General features: G+C 39.4%; 1 protein-coding gene across 1 annotated transcript in view; it reads right to left on the bottom strand.

Moving 5' to 3' along the window:
* Nucleotides 1–1,601: 1,601 nt before the first annotated feature.
* The window catches only part of LOC128655636 (oocyte zinc finger protein XlCOF8.4-like), a 118,788-nt gene continuing 97,843 nt past the window's right edge, over nucleotides 1,602–22,546 (bottom strand). The window contains exons 8-9 of the mRNA XM_053709227.1: nucleotides 19,751–19,849; nucleotides 1,602–1,857 (exon numbers count right to left, since the gene is read on the bottom strand). Coding sequence (XP_053565202.1) covers nucleotides 1,607–1,857; nucleotides 19,751–19,849 — 350 coding nt within the window. The 3' untranslated portion in view covers nucleotides 1,602–1,606. The remainder of the gene's footprint in view (nucleotides 1,858–19,750; nucleotides 19,850–22,546) is intronic.

Here is a 22,546-nt window from a genome sequence, read left to right as displayed (position 1 = left end):
GATACATTACACACACTAACCTGTGCCCTGCATCTCTCACGTACACTCACCTGTGCCCTGCATCCCTCAGACACGTCACACATATACTCACCTGTGCCCTGCATTCCTCAGCCATATCACACACATACACTCACCTGTGCCCTACATCCCTCAGACACGTCACACATACACTCACCTGTGCCCTACATCCCTCAGACACGTCACACATATACTCACCTGTGCCCTGCATCTCTCAGACACATCACACACCCACACCTGTGCCCTGCGTCCCTCAGACACGTCACACATGTACTCACCTGTGCCCTACATCCCTCAGAAACGTCACACATATACTCACCTGTGCCCTGCGTCCCTCAGACACGTCACACATACACTCACCTGTGCCCTACATCCCTCAGACACGTCACACATATACTCACCTTTGCCCTGCATCTCTCAGACACGTCACACCCACACCTGTGCCCTGCGTCCCTCAGACACGTCACACATATACTCACCTGTGCCCTGCGTCCCTCAGACACGTCACACATATACTCACCTGTGCCCTGCATCCCTCAGACACGTCACACACATACACTCACCTGTGCCCTGCATCTCTCAGACACATCACACACCCATACCTGTGCCCTGCATCCCTCAGACACGTCACACATGTACACTCACCTGTGCCCTGAATCTCTCAGACACATCACACACCCATACCTGTGCCCTGCATCCCTCAGACACGTCACACATGTACACTCACCTGTGCCCTGAATCTCTCAGACACGTCACACATATACTCACCTGTGCTCTGCATCTCTCAGACACGTCACACACGTACACTCACCTGTGCCCTGTATCCCTCAGACACGTCACACACATACACTCACCTGTGCCCTGCATCTCTCAGACACATCACACACCCATACCTGTGCCCTGCATCCCTCAGACACGTCACACATGTACACTCACCTGTGCCCTGAATCTCTCAGACACATCACACACCCATACCTGTGCCCTGCATCCCTCAGACACGTCACACATGTACACTCACCTGTGCCCTGAATCTCTCAGACACGTCACACATATACTCACCTGTGCTCTGCATCTCTCAGACACGTCACACATATACTCACCTGTGCCCTGCATTCCTCAGACATATCACACACGTACACTCATCTGTGCCCTACATCCCTCAGACACGTCACACATACACTCACCTGTGCCCTAAATCCCTCAGACACGTCACACATATACTCACCTGTGCCCTGCATCTCTCAGACACGTCACACACCCACACCTGTGCCCTACGTCCCTCAGACATGTCACACATATACTCACCTGTGCCCTGCATCTCTCAGACACATCACACACCCATACCTGTGCCCTGCATCCCTCAGACACGTCACACATATACTCACCTGTGCCCTGCATCTCTCAGACACGTCACACATATACTCACCTGTGCTCTGCATCTCTCAGACACGTCACACATATACTCACCTGTGCCCTGCATTCCTCAGACATATCACACACGTACACTCATCTGTGCCCTACATCCCTCAGACACGTCACATATACACTCACCTGTGCCCTACATCCCTCAGACACGTCAAACATATACTCACCTGTGCCCTGCATCTCTCAGACACGTCACACACCCACACCTTTTCCCTTCGTCCCTCAGACACGTCACACATATACTCACCTGTGCCCTGCATTCCTCGGACATGTCACACACCCACACCTGTGCCCTGTTATACAGAAGTACAAACTCACCTGTATTAATATTGTCACATATTTCCTGCTCTGGAGCTTCAGGCACATTTCTTAGCCACTGATCATTTTTATGCATAATCTTAGCATCATTTTCACCTAAATAAAATAAAACATTATTTACAGTTACTGTGTTCTGTTTTTAACAAAATCTGTATACACCATATAAAGATGATTACATTTTAGCATTAAATCTGAATGTCCCCTATGTGCACTCACCTTTATCCTACGTCTCTAAGGCATGTCACATCTGTATCCTTCATCCCTTAAACGTCACACACGTACACCCATCTGTGCCCTGCATCCCTTAAAGTCACACACGTACACTCATCTGTGCCCTGCATCCCTTAAACGTTACACATGTACACTCATCTGTGCCCTGCATCCCTTAAACGTCACACACGTACACTCATCTGTGCCCTGCATCCCTTAAACGTCACACATGTACACTCATCTGTGCCCTGCACTTCTTAAATGTCACACACGTACACTCATCTGTGCCCTGCATCCCTTAAACGTCACACACGTACACTCATCTGTGCCCTGCATCCCTTAAAGTGACACACGTACACTCATCTGTGCCCTGCATCCCTTAAAGTCTCACACGTACACTCATCTGTGCCCTGCATCCCTTAAAGTCTCACACGTACACTCATCTGTGCCCTGCATCCCTTAAACGTCACACACGTACACTCATCTGTGCCCTGCATCCCTTAGACACATTGCATTAATATACTTATCTGTGCCCTGCATTCCTCAGACATGTCACACACATATACTCACCTGTACCCTGTGTTCCTTAGATACATCACACACCCACACCTGTGCCCTGCATCTCTCAGACACGTCACACACCCACACCTATGCCCTGCGTCCCTCAGACACGTCACACATATACTCACCTGTGCCCTGTGTTCCTTAGATACATTACACACACTCATCTCTGTCCTGCATTCCTCAGACACGTCACACATATACTCACCTGTGCCCTGCATCCCTCAGACACGTCACACATATACTCACCTGTGCCCTGCGTCCCTCAGACACGTCACACATATACTCACCTGTGCCCTGTGTCTCTCAGACACGTCACACATATACTCACCTGTGCCCTGCGTCCCTCAGACACGTCACACATATACTCACCTGTGCCCTGCATCCCTCAGACACGTCACACATATACTCACCTGTGCCCTGCGTCCCTCAGACACGTCACACATATACTCACCTGTGCCCTGTATCCCTCAGACACGTCACACATATACTCACCTGTGCCCTGCGTCCCTCAGACACGTCACACATATACTCACCTGTGCCCTGTGTTTCTTAGATACATCACACACACTCACCTGTGCCCTGCATCCTTCAGACATGTCACACACATACACTCACCTGTGCCCTGCATCTCTCAGACACATCACACACCCATACCTGTGCCCTGCATCTCTCAGACACGTCACACATATACTCACCTGTGCCCTGCATCTCTCAGACACATCACACACCCATACCTGTGCCCTGCATCCCTCAGACACGTCACACATATACTCACCTGTGCCCTGCATCTCTCAGACACGTCACACATATACTCACCTGTGCCCTGCATCTCTCAGACACGTCACACATGTACACTCACCTGTGCCCTGCATCTCTCAAACACGTCACACATATACTCACCTGCAGGGCACCCTACAGTACAAGGTGTGAAATGTAAACATGCAAAAGCCAATTACATACTGCCCCATGGTTTCTGCCCCTTGTGTCCAGATCCCACAAACAGATAAGCTTTCCCAGGCATAGCAACTAGCAACGCAACTTTTATGTCCAGTAACTTTAACAGTAATGCACCAGGTTTCTAGAAGTGTTTAGTATTATTTGAAAGAGCGACAAGCCATTTTGTGTTATTCGGGTGCTCACAATGTAGAGTAGCCAAGATAGGTAGAGGGTATTGCGGGTTTAATAAAACACTCTCGGGCGACTTGAAAAATACCTTGAAAATGGCACTTTATGAGGTGATGTGGTGCAGAGTTTGCTTTTCATTGTAAAAAGATAATAAAATAAGACGGAAGAGGAAATTGAGGCTTGAATACATCTTTTTAATCCGTGTGGCTGGGATTTAGAAAAAGCAACAGCCTTTTTGTCACAGTTTCTAAAGTCTCTTTTTAAAAATTAAAATAAAATGCTAAAAATATGTTATTTATGGTAAATAAACCTGAGCCAACATCACTAGCAGTCACATCTGGAAGAAACATTCCATGCAATGACATTAGCACAACCGTAAATGCTACAAATACAGCCCCATTGCAATCAATCAGAATTACCTCCCATGTGATGTGACAGGTTTTAGTGGGTAAAATCATTCTACAAGGCTAGATTAAAAAGTAAGTTACAGCACATCTTCATTAGAAGTGATAGAGTACAGTCCCTGTAAAATATTGCTTAGATTGTAGACCCGATTTTAAAACATGTAAAATTTACCATTAATTTAAAACCTCACAATAAACTATCTTACGCTTTACAAATGCATTTACATCACATTAACACCTCTATACCTGATATGCGGACAATACAGCACAGTATTCCAACAATTCCTGTACCTGACATGGTGACAATACAGCACTAGTACTCCAACAACCCATATACCTGAAATGGGGACAATACAGCACTAGTATTCACGGAGCCCCTATACCTGACATGTGGACAATATCCCCTAGCATCCCAACAACCCCTATACCAGACATGGGGATAATCCAGCAGTAGTTTTCCAACAGCCCCTATACCTGGCTTAGGGAAAATTCCCACTAGTACCCCAACAACCCCTATACCTGACATGGGGACAATTCAGCACTAGTATTCCAACAACCCCTATACCTGAAATGGGGACAATACAGCACTAGTATTCAAACAGCCCCTATACCTGACATGTGGAAAATACCCACTAGTATCCCAACAACCCCTATACCAGACATGTTGATAATCCAGCACTAGTATTCCAACAGCCCCTATACATGGCTTAGGGAAAATACCCACTAGTACCCCAACAACCCCTATACCTGACATGGGGACAATGCAGCACTAGTATTCTAACAGCTCCTATACTTGACATAGGGACAATGACCAGTAGTAATCCAACAGCCCCTATATCTGACATGGGGACAACCCAGCACTAGTATTCTTAAAGCCCTTATGCCTAACATAGTGACAGGGCAACTCAGCCTTCCCATCACATCTTGATTCATACATCCTGTGTTAGGATTGATTTACAACGTTCACTTAATTCTTATACATTGATAGGTATGTTTCATTAACCCATTGGTAGGTATGTTTTATTCACCCATTGGTCAATAAGACCTTTCCCATTTTTTTCCTGCACACTAAGACTGCTATTGGACAGGTCTCATGAAGGTTTCTCCTGCCCCCTTTATTAAAGAGACATGAAACCCCAAATTTTGCTTTCATGATTTAGACAGAGCATACAATTTTAAACAACTTTCCAATTTACTTATATTATTTAATTTGCTTTGTTCTCTTGTTATCCTTTGCTGAAAGGTTAATCTAGGTAAGCCCAGGAGCAGCAAATAACCTAGGTTCTAGCTGCTGATTGGTGGCTACATTTATATATACCGATTGTCATTAGTTCACCCATGTGTTGTTAGAAACCAGTAGTGCATTGCTGCTCCTTCAACAAATGATACCAAGAGAATGAAACAAATTAGAAAATAAAAGTAAATTAGAAAGTAGTTTAAAATGGTATATTCTACCTAAATCATGAAAGAAAAAAATTGGGTTTCATGCACCTTTAAGATGATATTGAGCAAACAAACTCAGACGCTGAATAAAGGCACTGAATAAGATTATACACCAAGGTTAAAAACAAAATAGATTGCGCTAAAGAATATATATATATATATGTATATGACTGATAAATATCCTTATTCTATATTATTGTATCAATATATACACACACAGATAATAAATCTTGCTAATGATAATTTTAAAGTGTAACAAAAAAATTATAATAAGGGAAGAACCACAGGATAGAGAAATATAGGCAGTTGCAAACAGTTGCAGAACAAAAAACAAATTTCAGCCTATTTATGTTATCCCTTTAAATGGTATATAGTACCTTACAGTTACTGACTGAGTCCATACAATCAAATAATGTTCTGATTGAGTCCAATCCAATTATGTTCTTATGTTGGATATTCCAAATGTGAAAGAAGGAGAAGGGCGTATGTTACTTTCCTTAATTGTAAACAATTTGTTGGATAGGTGTTTCCGTGCTGCCTGTAATCAGCTGGGCAATCCAATCCTCAGCTCCAATGCAGTACCATGTAAAAGAAAAAGACAGAGGCGCACAGGGCCAACTCAAGTGAAATATTTTATTATCAATGAAATACACACATAAAAACTAAGACTTACAAGATTCGTAAGTGCTACAAAGCACATCTGTTGAGCACTGTGTAAGTACAGCTGCTGCTCCTCCACACCAGGTTTAAGATGGAAATTTTCAGGCACGGTATCCGGAACCCCTGCTCTTATAACCGTGGATAGGATTCTGGGACAGCTGGCCAAACGCTTGCTCCTTAGTAGCCTAACGCGTTTCCCCCGATCAGCAGCCGGGCTTCTTCATGAGGCAGTAGTGACGTATGTGTTTGGAGTTGCGCCTTGTTGGGTGCACAGGAAGTTATTGTAACACTGAAACAACAGTCGAACTACAATTCCCAGAATACTTGCAGGAGCAAGCGTTTGGCCAGCTGTCCCAGAATCCTATCCACGGTTATCAGAGCAGGGGTTCCGGATACCGTGCCTGAAAATTTCCATCTTAAACCTGGTGTGGAGGAGCAGCAGCTGTACTTACACAGTGCTCAACAGATGTGCTTTGTAGCACTTACGAATCTTGTAAGTGTTAGTTTTTATGTGTGTATTTCATTGATAATAAAATATTTCACTTGAGTTGGCCCTGTGCGCCTCTGTCTTTTTCTTTTACATGGTACTGAATAAGATTATGATAATATTGTCTGACAGTGACTCTCACCCATTTTATATTTTACAACTTCATATAGTGTTTATTACTTTTTTTATGGATAGTCGCACTATTTTAAAAAACATTTTTAACTAGTTTTTTTTAGACATTTTTTTCTATGTCAATAATATTGGTCCACCTTAATGTAGTACATTTGGTATTGTGCAGCATTATGCTGTGAGGGTTAGGATCGGGCAGAAGAAGATTGTTATGTAATGGTTCTAATGATTAGTTGGTAGGAGTTTAGAAGCAGGAGCTTGATTATATGATTTTATGCCTGATTAAACATGTTGCTTTTTTATTAAAGTTTTTTTATATACTCCTGCTTATCTGTGGCTGTACCGGATTGCAAACCACTTCTTTCCTGTCTCATTTAATGTGTGGTGGGTGCCACTTGCCCCACTCAGATTTCCTTCAAAGCATCTACCATGAGAAATATCTGGCTTCTGGTGAAAAGGAAAGGAGTTCCTGATTACCTGAAGAGAGCTTAATAGGCAGCTCAGAGGTCCCGGGAAGGCATTTTAAGCAGATGAATGTGCCTTACCAAGTGTGAGTGAATCTTATTTTTTTTATTATTTTTCTTTTATATTTTTTATTGAGGTATATCACAACATAACAAAATATAATTCACATTCGGCAAATAACAAAAGCAGTCTAATACAAGTGCCCAGACTATTACAAAAACATCTATGTCCACATTATACATCATTAAAGTATACAAAGCCTAAAATGACTCATTGCCAGTGGAGCTCAAATTATAATACACTTATGTTAAAATAGTAGTAGAACCTCAAATATTTTTCTTTTTCATATATAGTTCCAATAAGAGTGTAAACAAACACGCTCTTTCTATCTAGCAACATAGAATACCTAACTATAATAAGTGAGCATGGGTTCACCTTTATGATCAGTGTTGTAGGGGGAAGGGAAATATTTTGAAGATAAGAGACGAAGCATACGTCTAATTCCATATAGGACCAACAAGTGCTATAAAAATATATAGTGCAATAAATTTAACTCAGTAAAATTGCATAATACCTAAGAGGTTTGTCATATATATTATGTAAGGGGCAAAAACTATAATATTCTGACAAATAAGAATAAAAGAACCAGTGTTGGGTCTATGATTTATGCGTTATCTGTCTATGAGGCATTACTCTATGCACCTATCAAAAATCCCATGTCACTTAAACTACTTGCAAGAAACATATGCTTCCTAAAATTGAGACATACTTAGAATTTAGGGAAAGTTCAATGGAATCTGTGTTCCTCTGCTTATCCAGTAAACCGATAGAAATATGGGGGGGGCGGATCCAATATTAGAAAAGAACCTTTGATAGAGACATCTTTTATACAATGGGGCCATCTCACATAAAAAAAAAATATACATATCGGCATCCTCACTGTGGAGAATATGCATACACATGGGCCTGTGGTAAACTTGAAGTGAGAGTAGCAACTATATTAATAGTTACATGTATATAAAAACTCAAGTAAATGGGGGGGCGGAGCCAGCAACAAAGCAGTACAGACGCACATATCAATAGCTCCGGCTACATCGCATACAAAAATTAATTTTAAGGATTGTTACAGCTTCAATACTTATCCCGGTATGAAGATTGTTTAGTATAAATGACTGGCGCATCTAACTCTACTATTGTGAGCCTCCCCAAAGTGACAGAATCTCAGGACTCTAGTGGGAAGCTTGCTGACAAGAGGTTCTGAAGTCAGCCATCTTGGGCCTATCACTATCACGATCCTGGCGCCTATTACCATCTCTCGATATGGCTACAGTGGAGCAAATTATGGGGGAGATCCATCTTTTTCTAGATGGGTGCCGCAGCATGTTTGAGCGCTTACCCACTCTGGCGCTCCGGCAGGAAGATGACATGACCCTGGATCATCCTAACCACAAGCCCATCTGCATGGTCATGCCGGGGAGCGGCGGCGCTTTGGGGCCCCGGCGTCCCCCGCCTCCTGAGCATGTTGTTTTGGCAGCGGAGAGTGGAACTGCCCCTACTAGCTTGTCGCTGGTCGCACTACAGAGCTACAACCTCCTACAACAGCAAGCACCGCTCACTGAATCTCACAGCCGCATGCAGGTACTATTACCTATGGTTAAAGCAGCCCAAGCCGGTTTTTACCTCACCTCATCAGCAACCTTCTCATCGTTAGACTGTTTTGCTCAAATCAACTCGAAAGCAGCAGCCCACAACATAGTGGCCCAGAGGTCTGCAGTTTTTCAATGCCATTACTTCAGCAAAGCTCAGTCGGCCCCTCGCATCTGCGGGCTGCAGCGGTCAAGCACCCCGGCCAGGCTACATAGGTTGGGCATTGGCTAGAACAATATGCAATACTAGGAGCGGTTGGAACTTACCCTATAGACTCATAACCCTCCAAAGATATTCCATAAGTGATTTAAAAGCGAGATGCTTCCCTGCTATGTTGAATATACACTGTTATTGTTTGAAACTCCCTGTGATTCACTTTTACTACTGGTGTTATGCTGCCCCTGAGGCTCTACAGTTAAAAATCCCTCACAGGCTATGAGACTGTTATATATCATTAACCACTGGTGTGGGGTAAATTTAAAGAACATTACTATGGAACTGTTTATTACTCATCTTCTCTTCACTATTTTAAGTGCTTATATCTTTATGCCTATATGCAATTTGTTAACCCTTACTCTACAATATGCTCTGAAATCCCCAATAGGTTATTTCTAGAGCCACCTTACCACTAAGGTGTGATAATTATATTTATGCTGATGCCATTTCATTTAAAGCTGCACCTTACATGCTATATGCCATTCTATTTCTTTGTTACTAGATATCATACACTATAGAGAAATCACCTACCCATAACAGAAGTTGAGCTCACTGTTATGCCAGTCCATTTATAGGCTTCTAATCCAGTTATGTCCATCAAAGTTGAATTACCTCATTACAAAGTAGCAGCTCACTACAAGTTGAATATATTACTCAGGTGTTGCCTAATGTGCTATAAAGCCAGCTACTTGTGGTCTACTGTATTATGTGATTGATGTATATTTGAATGGGGCCAGACCATCACCTCTCTAGTTATCATGTATAGATACTACTTTACACTTACAGGTCCCTCTCTGATTATTTATACCCATTGTTATATAAATAGCATTTAAGCACTTCATCTTATAACACCTATATGTCTGCAGCTTATTATACTTCCTACATATATTTGGAGTTCAACTATGATTTCTAAACACGACATCTTGCTGCCAGCGGCCGGGGCAGCGGGATATTCATATTTTATAAATACATAGCTCCATAGTTTTAGACATAGTTTTACACCGTAATGTAATTCAATGTATATAAGTAACGCTCTTATTTTTTGGACCTACACTACTAGTATTATTTATAATTTCCTTACCCGCATTATCTTAACTGAGCTGCATGTCTAGTGCCCAATTTCTAAGTTTAGATCTTATGCCTCAATATGCCAAGTATGACATCAGTCCAGCGTTTAATCAGCTCCTTCTCTCAATGCAACAGCACAGGCTGTTTATTACGTTCTCATACTCATAATTAAATCCATAAAGGTCCTGATTGTGTACTAAGGTAATAACAGATCTAAAATCCATAATATACCACTAGTATTGTTAGAACTTTCCCATCAGACTCCAGGTTACTAGCCTTGATATTCACCTAAAATGTTTGATGAGCCATTACTTGAGGTTTACTTGCCCTGCCTGTGATATTCTACAATTTAAATGCCTCCTTAGCTACATACCCTATCCATCGCATTAAATTTCCCACCTCCCCCCCCACCCCCATAATGAACCTCCTAATTCAGGAGGTCTAACCACGCGGCTTCTCTTGTCTATGCCGCAACCTACCTATCTATATTTATCTATCTTACCATATTACCTACATAGTAGAACTGTATTTTCATTTGTGTTTATACTTAACATGTCAATTGCTAAACTAATTCGAGTTCATTGGTTTAAATATGATCATTCACACTGCTAATTAAGAAAACGAGGTTCCAGTTTTCTGGGTTTTTTTTAATAGGATACTTCATATTGAGAATCTTATCTTTCAACATATATAGAAATTGTTAAATTGAAATGTAACACCTATATTTGTATTACTGATGTGTTGTTTAATTTAAGTTGTATTGTTCTCGCACAACCTCAATAAAAATATTAAAAAGAAAAAAAAAACTCAAGTAAATGAGAGGTTAAAAGGTATAGAATAATCTATATCATTAGATAGCCACCCTTCTCCTCACAGTCAGATATTATGACCAAAGTGCTTAAATCTCTAGTATCAGGTACAAAATATACTATCCTTTACTAAGAATTCTCTAGGAGTTCAACATAAGCTATTTCATAGTTCTAGTTACTTCTACGCTGAAAATATAAACAGAAAAATAAAGACCCACTTTACTAGTAAATTTAGAATTGTGGTTGTACTCCGACCTAGTGGACATGTCCGGTATAGACGTATAGACCTAAAATAAAAATTAAATCACGAACTAGGAAAGAGTACCATGGAGATTGATTGTCTACCCAAATAGCGAATTCCTAGAATGTCAAACTAAGAAATAAATTTAAAAAAAAATATGAGTATGCATAGACGCCAGAATCTCATACTGTTCAAAATGCAACTATCTGAAAGTAATCAGCTTGTGCCTGAATATGTATATGAATCTAACCACAAATATGGGGAATAAAAATATAAAGTAGTACATATGGGCTTCCAATTGCTGCATACCCAAATTGAACCAGTTATTTAGCTAGTTAGTTCCTCTTATAGCGTATAAAAATAAAACATTACAACAGTATATTATTTATATAGCATATAGCATATAAAAATAAAACATTACAACAGTACCTTGCAATTAAAACTAAAATATAAAAGAAATAAAAAATGATATGCTAAACTGTGGACATATGAACCCAAAAAATACAGAATTCACTATCACATGCATAAAAACATTAAACTATAAATAGGAATAAACTTTAAACTAGGCACTGGGCCATGTATAGATATCTCACTGGTAAGGCCACAGAACATAGCAGGAGCAGCATGTCCCACCGTAAACACTGTAATTGTCCCACATGTTTGTCAGAGTCCAGGATTTCAGCCATTACTGTCGTCTTAGAAAATTCAAGATAAAACGAACATGAGTAGCAGCAGGAGAATAAATGAACATGTTACTGTCTGACAGTAAAGGTTATTATGGCTAACCCGCAGTAGTGGGCATCTCCTATCCCACTCCTGTACTTGAGAATGCGTGCCCCAGGTAGGTCGTGTAGGGTGGTGTCAATTCTCGGGGGTCGAATTTGTCGACTTCTTGCGGGAGCCTGTCTAATAAAGGAGCTGCAGAATCGGTACTCACTTCATCAGGTAAGGACTTGACAATCTCCTCTATAGGAGCAATCCAGGCAGGCCATCGCCAATATGAGGTCAGGCAGCTAGGGCCCATCACTACCAGTCTCAGCAAGGAAAATTCACATATTCTTAGGCTGCCTTTTAAATCACTCTGTGAGATCCCCCGTTCCTCCATCTCATGGATTGGGCGTTCGCAGAACTGTCTCTGAGGATCGGCTGCATCCTGTAAAACGTAAACTGCCAGTGTAGTCTTAAAATTCACATCAGTTAGCCTTTCTTGTTCCGAAAGCTGCAGTACTTCAAAAGTAGCTACCAAAAAGTCAGGCTGACTACCGTCTCCTGTCGTTTGTGACTGTATTTCACCAAAAATCTGGAGCATTTTCCTTTCAAAGTTCGCTAGCAGAGCGTGTAGTAGCTGTGAAATGTTCTCCATGTTGCATCCGTATTCTAGGTAAATGAGGATGACACACGCTAAACTAAACTCCAGCAGGCTCCAGTCTCCAGTCAAGTCTCATAGGCCTCACTGCAAAGAATGTCTCTCTGTGACTATTCCAACATGCCAAAGAGCATAGGTCAGGGAAGTGTTCAATGGGCAAGCTCCCACATATCTTCAGGATTATTGATGTGCACCAACTTCCACAAAATTGGTGAATTAGCTAGTAAAATATTGATTATAGTGAGGAGCTCTTCCAAAGCACGTCCTGCCGCTTCGGCATCAAGCTCCGCCCCCAGTGAATCTTATTTTAATACGTTTGCTATTGCTGTGAAAATCCTACACCATGAGGTTCCTTCTTCTCATTTGTATCTTATGGTGACAGAACAACACTAGTATTCCAACAGCCCCTGGAAACATGCACAGACACACTACACAAGCTCATACACACAAACATCCTGATTACTTTATACAAACATATACAATATTACAGAGAGGTCCATGGTTTTTCTTACTAAATGTATCTAGAAAAAATGTACCACCCACAGGCCGCATCCCTGCATCTGCATATGTGTCGCCACGTAATTTTAAATAGCTCATTAGAATACACAATTCAGCTGGGTACAATATTATTATTATTATCAGGTATTTGTAGACTCAACAGATTACGCAGCGCTATAAACAAAGTCGGTATACAGGATAATATTTATAGGGATCAAATGGGTAGAGGGCCCTGCCGAGTGTTGCGCTGTTGTAGTCGGCTCTTATGAAGGTGATTTGCAAACAGTTGGGTTCATAGGCTTACATTCTAAGAGGTTCAATGGGAAAGCAATGGAGGTAGGAAAGGTTAGTGTAGGTAGTATGCATCCCTTAATAGTAGAGTCTTTAGGGAGCGCTTGAAGCTGTTAAAACTAGGGGAGAGTCTTGTGGAGCAAGGCAGGGAGTTCCACAAGATGGGGGCCAGTCTGGAGAAGTCCTGTAAACGTGAATGTGAGGAAGTAACAAGAGAGGAGGAGAGTAGGAGATTGTGAGCAGAGAGAAGGGGACGGGAGGGAGAGCATCTGGAGACAAAGTCTAAAATGTAGGGGGGACCAGTGCAGTTGAGGGCTTTATATGTCAGAGTGAGGATTTTTTGTTTAATCCTGGAGGCAAGAGGAAGCCAGTGAAGGGATTGGCAGAGAGGTGCAGCAGATGAAAAGTGACGTGTAAGGAAGATGAGCCTGGCAGAGGCATTCATTATGGATTGTAAGGAGCTAGGCAGCAGCTGGGTAGACCAGAAAGGATGGAGTAGCAGTAGTCAAAGGTGGGAAAGGATGAGAGAGTGGATTCAAATCTTAGTTGTGTCTTGTGTAAGGAAATGTCTAATTTTAGAGATGTTTTAAGTTGAAAGCGGCAGGCTTTAGCCAAGGACTCAATGTGAGGAGTGAAGGAAAGGTCTGAGTCAAGTGTGACCCCAAGACATCGGGCATGCGGGGTGTGGTGACATTTTATCACTGGAATATTCACTTAGCTGTTATTGGGATCCCTTCCCCCAGGTACACCTTTCTCTCTGAACTATAGACACTCCCATTGGTCTTTTTGAGTGGCATTTGATAAGCTACTCCCTTTTGAATTGGGTTATAAAATACTGTAACACCAGAGCCTCTGCCTCTCTTCTTTGTATCCTGCTCCTGCTAAAAGATGGATGATGTTGGACACAGAGAATCTGGCTAAGTATTTCTGGGATAATATTTTGTGTAGTAGTATTGCACAATTGGGGTTAGTGTAGAAAAGTTGCCCTGTATCTTAAAATGTGGACTGTATCTGTAAAATAGATTTATATATATATATACCTGTAAATATTTATCTTATTATTAACATATATTGATTCCTAAATAAACTGTTTGACAAATAATGGAGGACCCCTCATAGAGTTTATTTCACAATTTATCTGTGTTGGTTTTAGTGGAACCACCATAGAGATTTAGTGGTTTAAATTTAGTAGAAAGTAAAGATATTTTAAATTAATAGATAACCACATTTTGGCGGCCATGAAGTTGTAGACGAATCCATATGCCATTTAGTTTTGCAGGAATCAAATGAATGTTGATTTATTTTAAATTTAACTGCAGTAAATGTAGATTTGGTGTTTTATAGCAAAGTTTTGTATGTAGTACTTTATTTAAAAAGCGCAAATAGTGGTTGGTTTCAAAGGCCTGTTGTATGTTTCTCAAGAAAAGCATGGCTTTAAAAAACCTGTATTTCTGGTCTGTATAAATTTGCATTTGCATAGGGGAAGCACATAATGGTTGGTTTCAGCAGGCCTGCTGTTTGTAGCTTACTAAATCTTAAATAACCCCCACATTGTTATCTATATGGCCAATGTGTACTTCCTGTCTCTTTGTGTTGAAAAGAGATTTAAAAAAAAAAAAAGCATGTGATAAGAGGCAACCCTAAAAGGCTTAGAAATTATCATATGAGCCTACCTATGTTTGGCTTCAACTTAGAATACCAAGAGAAAAAAAGCAAGTTTGATGATGGAAGTAAATTGGGAAGTTGATTATACTAGACTGTCCCTTTAACTCTTGTATTTTTCTTGTTTTTGGAAACTGGATACTTTTATTGTTGAGCCAGTTTTCTATCAGTTTTCTAATGAATTTTAGAGACATGTGTTGTGTTGGTCCCATCTAAATGTTTTTACAAACAAAAGCTTTTAATAGCTGCCACAGTTAAAGTTAAGAAATTACAGTTTAATTTTGGGAATATGCTAAGCCATAAGCAGTTTAAAGCATATTTTGTTTTCCCTCTTTCTTCTTCCATTTCTTTGTTCAGATTTTTAATTAAGTTTGTATCGAATACAAAAGGTGTAACTTTTGTTTTGGGTAACAAAGTTAAAAATTTGCATTTCCTGTGTTTGGAGCAGATCCTGGACCAAAACTACAGTTGAAATTAGCATTTAGAAGAATCTTCCTGTACTTAAAATATTTTTATAATTTTTCCTCAATTTGGGAAAATATCAGTAAAAATGATTCCTTGCTTTGCTTTGTTCATTTATTTTATTTAGGTTAGTATTATTGATGGTTTACACCTTTTAAAAGAGAACAATATTTAATTTTTTTATTTTGTTCTGCTTAATTTCTGTTTAGTCTGGTGTTTCATTGCCCTATAGAGATGATAATTCCTTGCATTTGGTGCAGTTAAAATAGTCTGGCAAACTATGCTGTGAGAGACACACTATTCTAAGTCTGTTCCCCAGATTTAAAATAAAGAATAATGAGCAGTGGTTAGAAAAACTTAACTATACTACCACCTCTGCTGGAATGCTGACCTGCTTATAAACAGATCTAATTACTACCCTTCTACATGGCTTAACTGCTATGTCCTTTGTTGTGTAAAATTAGCATCTCAATGGTATCTTGTACATCCTGTGTTAACATTTAAACAAAAAAAAAAACTACTATGCTGTGAGAGACACACTATTCTAGTATATATATATATATATATATATAGATTTTTTATTATTATTATTTTAGTTCTAACGGCTATCTGTTAAAAATGTCTGAAAAAAACTATATTTCACAGGAAATCTGTGATTATTTTAACAATTACATTCAGAAATATAATGGTCCATTCCTCATCCCAGAAGCTAAAAACAACAAGTGTGAAAGTGTTTTAGATATACTAACACAGGTATTAACTCTTAAAAAGATTAATAATAATAAAAGAAAATGTATGATAGCGCAGGCAGTGATTTCAACAATAAAAGAATTAACGAACATTATTGGAGACCTGACAGAGCAAAATAAAGACCTTAAATTAAAGTTAGATAACACACAGACTGACAGAGATTGTATTAAGCTTTCTGCTTTAACTAACACCATACAGATCAGTAAATTACAACGTCAATTAAAATTAACAGAACACAGCAGTAACGAATACTCAAACAAAATTACTGAGTTACAGATGAAAATTGAACAAAAAGAAAAAATAATTAGTGATATTTCTGGGAACAATGCAGATAGTGATAACTTACTGCCACAAAGGAAAGAGCCCAAACAAGTAATAACACAAGATAAAATGCAAATGGGCCCCACTAAAAACCCAAGTTCTGTTCCAATTGCCCCTGTCATAATTTCTGAGAATTTTAACAACCTGAAAGTTCCTACAGGTTTTTCAAATCAGACTAGGCCAATGACTGTAGCAGATAAAGACATTTTTAAGAAATGGTGGGGCACAATCCCCACAAACAGCTTTAATAACTTTTCACATTGGTTTCACAAGGGGGCTGAAAAAGCCATAAAATTAGGTATGAGCATGCCGGAATGGACAGAATTGCTTCAAGATGCCATGGGCCCCTATGCCAACAGGTTATTAGGATTTCATTCAAGTATATGTGATCAGGCTGGCAGGATAGCTAAAACCTTTTTCAATTTTACTAGTCTAGAAAAAGAGATTAGTGAAATTACCATGAGACCACTAGATGGGCCATTTGAAGTAGCAAAAAGAGTTTTGTTTTGGTGTGTGCTGCGCCAGCCACAGACCCAAATGGTCTGGGGGTCACCAGCTCACATACAGAGGGTACTTGAAGCTCTCCCCAGAAAATGTCAGGAGTTTGTAAAGCTGTATGATCCAAACTCCACAAACCTACATATGGTGCTCACTAGAGCTGAGAAGTGGTGGAATTATCACCCATACACCATTAAGGCAAATTCTGCAGTGAAGCAGTCAATGGAGAATAATCTGAATATTCACAGGCAGGAATCAGAGAGGGGTAATAGAAGGAATGTTTGTGGATATCAGAATAGTAGAGCATCAAATACAGAAAACTGGAGAGACAGGAATTTAAATGGCGATATTAACAGAGGAGAAAATTGGAGGCTGAGGTCAAATGAGATAAACAATAAGGCCAACTTAAGTTATTGGGAACTCAAACAAAAAAACAGGAGAATGAGAGATCAAATTGGGTTTCTAAAGAAGCAACTGACAGAGCTGGAGAGCTCAAATTAAATCATTCATTTTTGTGTATAAGCATATTTGTTTGCAGTACATTTGTATCGTGTAATGTGTACTTTAGTTTTAAGTTCAATTAATAATTTTAAGTGTTTTTTCATTATTAAGTTTTAAATGCCAATATTAAGAATGTATAGTTAATTGATGCATTCTCTTTCTAAAAAAAAAAAACAAAAAAACAATAACAGATACCTCCATTGTGATTAATTTTGGGAGGCCACATGCAATACCATTTCTATGTAAACTGTCTGAAGTCTTATCTTGCAGGAAGAAAACCAATGAAGATAGAAGGCTTCTCACCTTTCCTTCCAGTTTTTCCCCGATAACACATATTATAGATTGTTGTTTTTCAGGTGTCTTCAGGACTGATCTTACCATGAAGATATGATGGTGGCATTGGACAAATTAAATAAGTATAATGTATCACAATGGAGATGTAAAATGGTGCATTAGGCCAAAATAATTATATATATAAATATATAGCATAAAGGGGTAAATAATCATATAAATCAAGCAACATAAGTTAAGTAAGGGTGCGAGTGGGATGATGCAATAACAGAGGCACTTTCCAACTTGAAGTTAATAACTGTGAATGTGGTTTCTACTGCAGATGGAGTGTTGTAGTGTGAAGTAAATATATGCCTGGTTTTAATCTTTTTTCATTCCTTTGAGGGTCTTGGAAAAAAACAAAGTGGTTCAAAGAGAGAGATTTGGTAAAACAAAAGCAAGGACCAGATGCCAAAAGCAAGGACCAGATGCCAAAAGATGTCAACAAAGAACTTCAGTGAACCATTATAACTTTTGTTTTACAGGCACAATTCACACTTTCTTAATAAAGATTTTACTACACGCATACCCATCTAGTGTACCCACACTCACACACTCATACATGAACTTTTCCCAATATTTAAGACCATTGTATAAATGTTGCTAATGGGGTTTAGCATAGGATTTTGTGTTTCTATGTATAATTTTAAATTAATTTTTCTAATGAATTGTATAAAGTTAGATTAGGAATTGACAGTCCTAGGAAAGTACAGAAGAGCTCATATCGCCGAGGGAATGATTCCGAAGGGATGGTGGGAGAATTTCTCCTGTAAGGTTTTCGCTCCCACTGTGTTCTTCTGTACTAGTGGGTATAACTAGAAAACGGGGCAACATAGGAGAAGAAAAAGTGAGGGAATGTGGTGACATTTTATCACTGGAATATTCACTTAGCTGTTATTGGGATCCCTTCCCCCAGGTACACCTTTCTCTCTGAACTATAGACACTCCCATTGGTCTTTTTGAGTGGCATTTGATAAGCCACTCCCTTTTGAATTGGGTTATAAAATACTGTAACACCAGAGCCTCTGCCTCTCTTCTTTGTATCCTGCTCCTGCTAAAAGATGGATGATGTTGGACACAGAGAATCTGGCTAAGTATTTCTGGGATAATATTCTGTGTAGTAGTATTGCACAATTGGGGTTAGTGTAGAAAAGTTGCCCTGTATCTTAAAATGTGGACTGTATCTGTAAAATAGATTTATATATATATATATACCTGTAAATATTTATCTTATTATTAACATATATTGATTCCTAAATAAACTGTTTGACAAATAATGGAGGACCCCTCATAGAGTTTATTTCACAATTTATCTGTGTTGGTTTTAGTGGAACCACCATAGAGATTTAGTGGTTTAAATTTAGTAGAAAGTAAAGATATTTTAAATTAATAGATAACCACACGGGGTAGGGGTAATGATGGAATTATCAACAGTTATCAATATTAGACATGCTTACAATTTCCATGGTCATCGCTGCTGCCACTTCTCACCTGGGTAATTATTACTAATATTGCCTTTTTTAAAATATCATATAGCGCTTTGAGATTTATTTTATGCTCCTACAAAGTGCTATTGATGTATCTGTAGCTGATCAGACAACAATAGAAATGCTATACTCTGGCAGATATAAATGACATGTATAGGGTGTGCATGTCATGTGATCAGGATAAACAAACACAAGAAATGTGACAACAGTGAGTGAGAATCAGACTATATTGTATTGTGACAATTATTGAGGTGACACCCTGACTGGTGATATAATGTACAGTACTTACAGACAATAACTATAAAAGCCAGGCAATACCCAATAAACAGAAGACACGTCACACACGTGCACTTACCTTCATTGTCACTGTAACACATTTCCTGCTCTGCGGCTTCCAGTTGACACTTTACACTCAGATCTTCTGTTTTAACATCTAGGTCAGAATTAATGTCACCTGTCAGAACATTTAATGCAGACAATATATCACGTTTTAGAACACAGATGGTGAACCTATGGCATGCATGCCCACATCTGAGAGAGGTGATTACAAAGTTCACAATAGAATTATAAAGTTTACGATCGGAAACGTGCTGGGTGATGTAATTTATTGACATCAGTAGGGAATTGAAGTGTGGGTAAACTCCCATAGTTGACAGGACAGTACCAATGATATAATCTCTGGGTATAGTTTCATGCAAACTCGTGTTATATGGGGGTTATAGCTCTTTGTTGATATTATCAGTTTGTATTAAAACCCTGTGATGTTAGCCAGTGTAATTCTGTGCTACTTTGTACAGCAGGCACCTAATGGCATGTTCTGCAGCAAAGTAGCAATGGGACCTGTTTCTCCCCTCTCACTCTTTATCTTCCCTCTCTTTCTCTCCCACCAGGTAATTGGTTGTTTTTTCAATAAAAACTGTTTATTGACATCACTTTTATTGTGTTTTTCTTTTGAGACAAAAACAGTTAATTAACTCAGAAAGAAGTTTGAAGTGTTTTTCCACAAAAACAATTAATATTCAGGTTTAAAGGGACATAAAACAAGTTGGGATAGAGACAAAATATAATAATATGTACTTTAATTACTTTACCTGCAAATTTATACTGCAGTACCTCGCCATTAACCCTTTCTTTTTAGTTTCTGAATTGTACAGCTCTAACTCCTCCCACACATTTACTTCTATGGCTGTAGCTATAGCCACCTTTGTTTTGGTAAAATGCAGAAGTGAATAGGGATTATCTGTTGGAGCATGTCTAGAAGCTGTGAACTCAGTTGAAATACAATGCCTGTGTCTAAACACTGATAAGGGGAGTGGCGTTAGCTATTCCAGACAGCACAGCTTTGTAACTAATTTTCCTTATTTTTGAAAATTATTTTAAAATACTTGCCAGCAATTTTTACACAATTTTTTATGCAAACTAATTTTATATTTAACCCATTCCAGCTTTCAGAAAGATGATAAGGATTCTGCATGTCCTATTGCAGTGATATTTCTCTGTATTGTTATGAGGTCTGGGGGCTAAGCGCCATACAGCCTTCTCCACTATCAGGACCAACCCAGTCCCGCCTACATGTGGTAGTCCGGTGATTTTACTTGTTGAGCCTGACCAGGTATCCAGAGCTGCAGTCTCTGATGTTCCTGATGACATCAGAGAGGGCACAGTGGGACCAGAATTACTTGTACTCCTATTTCTCTGCTTCAGCTGATCTACTGCATGCACACTTTCTCTAGGTGGAGGTTGAATCATACCCAGCTCCGGGAAGCCGGCCGCACATTTCCGGGTGCTGTAGAGTATAGCGATCCCCTTTCTTTAACCCTCAGGTGGTGGAATTATGTTTATCTCTGCACATCTTGAGTCTTCAGGCAAGTCCTCACCTGGTGATATTTGTTGAGTGACTCTCACCAGTTGGGCTGGTTGTAGGAGTGTTGAGAGATTATCAAAGCTTTATTCAACTTGTCTCTCAAAGATTTCCATTATCTGTATGCGGTGTGTGTTACTGGTCTGGCTGTTGGCTGTAGTGGCTTTAAGGATGATAAGACAGTGCGGTAGGCTGCAATGTTAGCGTAATAAATTAACAGCGGATCAAGAGCCGCACCAAACCCAAATAGCACAAGGGAAGGCCGCCTAGTACCCCAACGGACTAGTTCAGTTCCCAATAGGAGTCAATCTCAGTATTGCTTGAATTAGCAAGTTATATGGTAGCTGAATCTTTGAGAGATGAGCTAAGATGAGCTGTTTCTTACAGAATGATAGACTGATCAAAAATTGTTATTGTTTAAAAAGATAGATAATGCCTTTACTATCCATTACCCAGCTTTGCACAACTAACATTGTTATATCAATATACTTTAATAACCTTTAAATCTCTAAATTTCTGCCTGTTTCTAAGCCACTAAAGACTGCCTCTTAATCACATGCTTTTTAATTAGCTTTTCACAACAGGGGAGTGCTAGTTCATGTGAGCCATATAGATAACATTGTGCTGACGGCCGTGGGTTGTGCACAACACAGCACCAATTGGCTTAAATGCAAGTCAATAGATAATAAATAAAAAGTCATGTGATCAGGGGCAGTTAGAAGAGGCTTAGATACAAGGTAATCACAAAAAGTGAATTAATAAAACCATGTCTGCTGTGCAAAACTGGGGAATGGGAAAAAACCGTAACACCCTACTCGCACATAAACCTGATTGCATATTCTCATGCACACTAAGCCGACATTAAAATATGAATATTTCACATTCAAATGTTCTTCACATAGCAGAATATGTTCTATTTATTCATAAATACATATTTCTACATACATCTGATGGTATTTTGGTACAATATCTATCTATCTATATACAGAGAGAGAGAGAGATAAGAATTTCTATTTATAACTTTTGGGGGCTTGAAACTAAGCTATCCCTTCAGGAATGTATTGTTGTAGAAGCTAATGTATACAGGGAGTGCAGAATTATTAGGCAAGTTGTATTTTTGAGGATTAATTTTATTATTGAACAACAACCATGTTTTCAATGAACCCAAAAAACTCATTAATATCAAAGCTGAATGGTTTTGGAAGTAGTTTTTAGTTTGTTTTTAGTTATAGCTATTTTAGGGGGATATCTGTGTGTGCTGGTGACTATTACTGTGCATAATTATTAGGC

Source organism: Bombina bombina, chromosome 4 (assembly GCF_027579735.1).
Source record: "Bombina bombina isolate aBomBom1 chromosome 4, aBomBom1.pri, whole genome shotgun sequence".
NCBI classification, from domain to species: Eukaryota; Metazoa; Chordata; class Amphibia; order Anura; family Bombinatoridae; genus Bombina; species Bombina bombina.
This window is presented reverse-complemented; position numbering and strand designations above follow the sequence as displayed.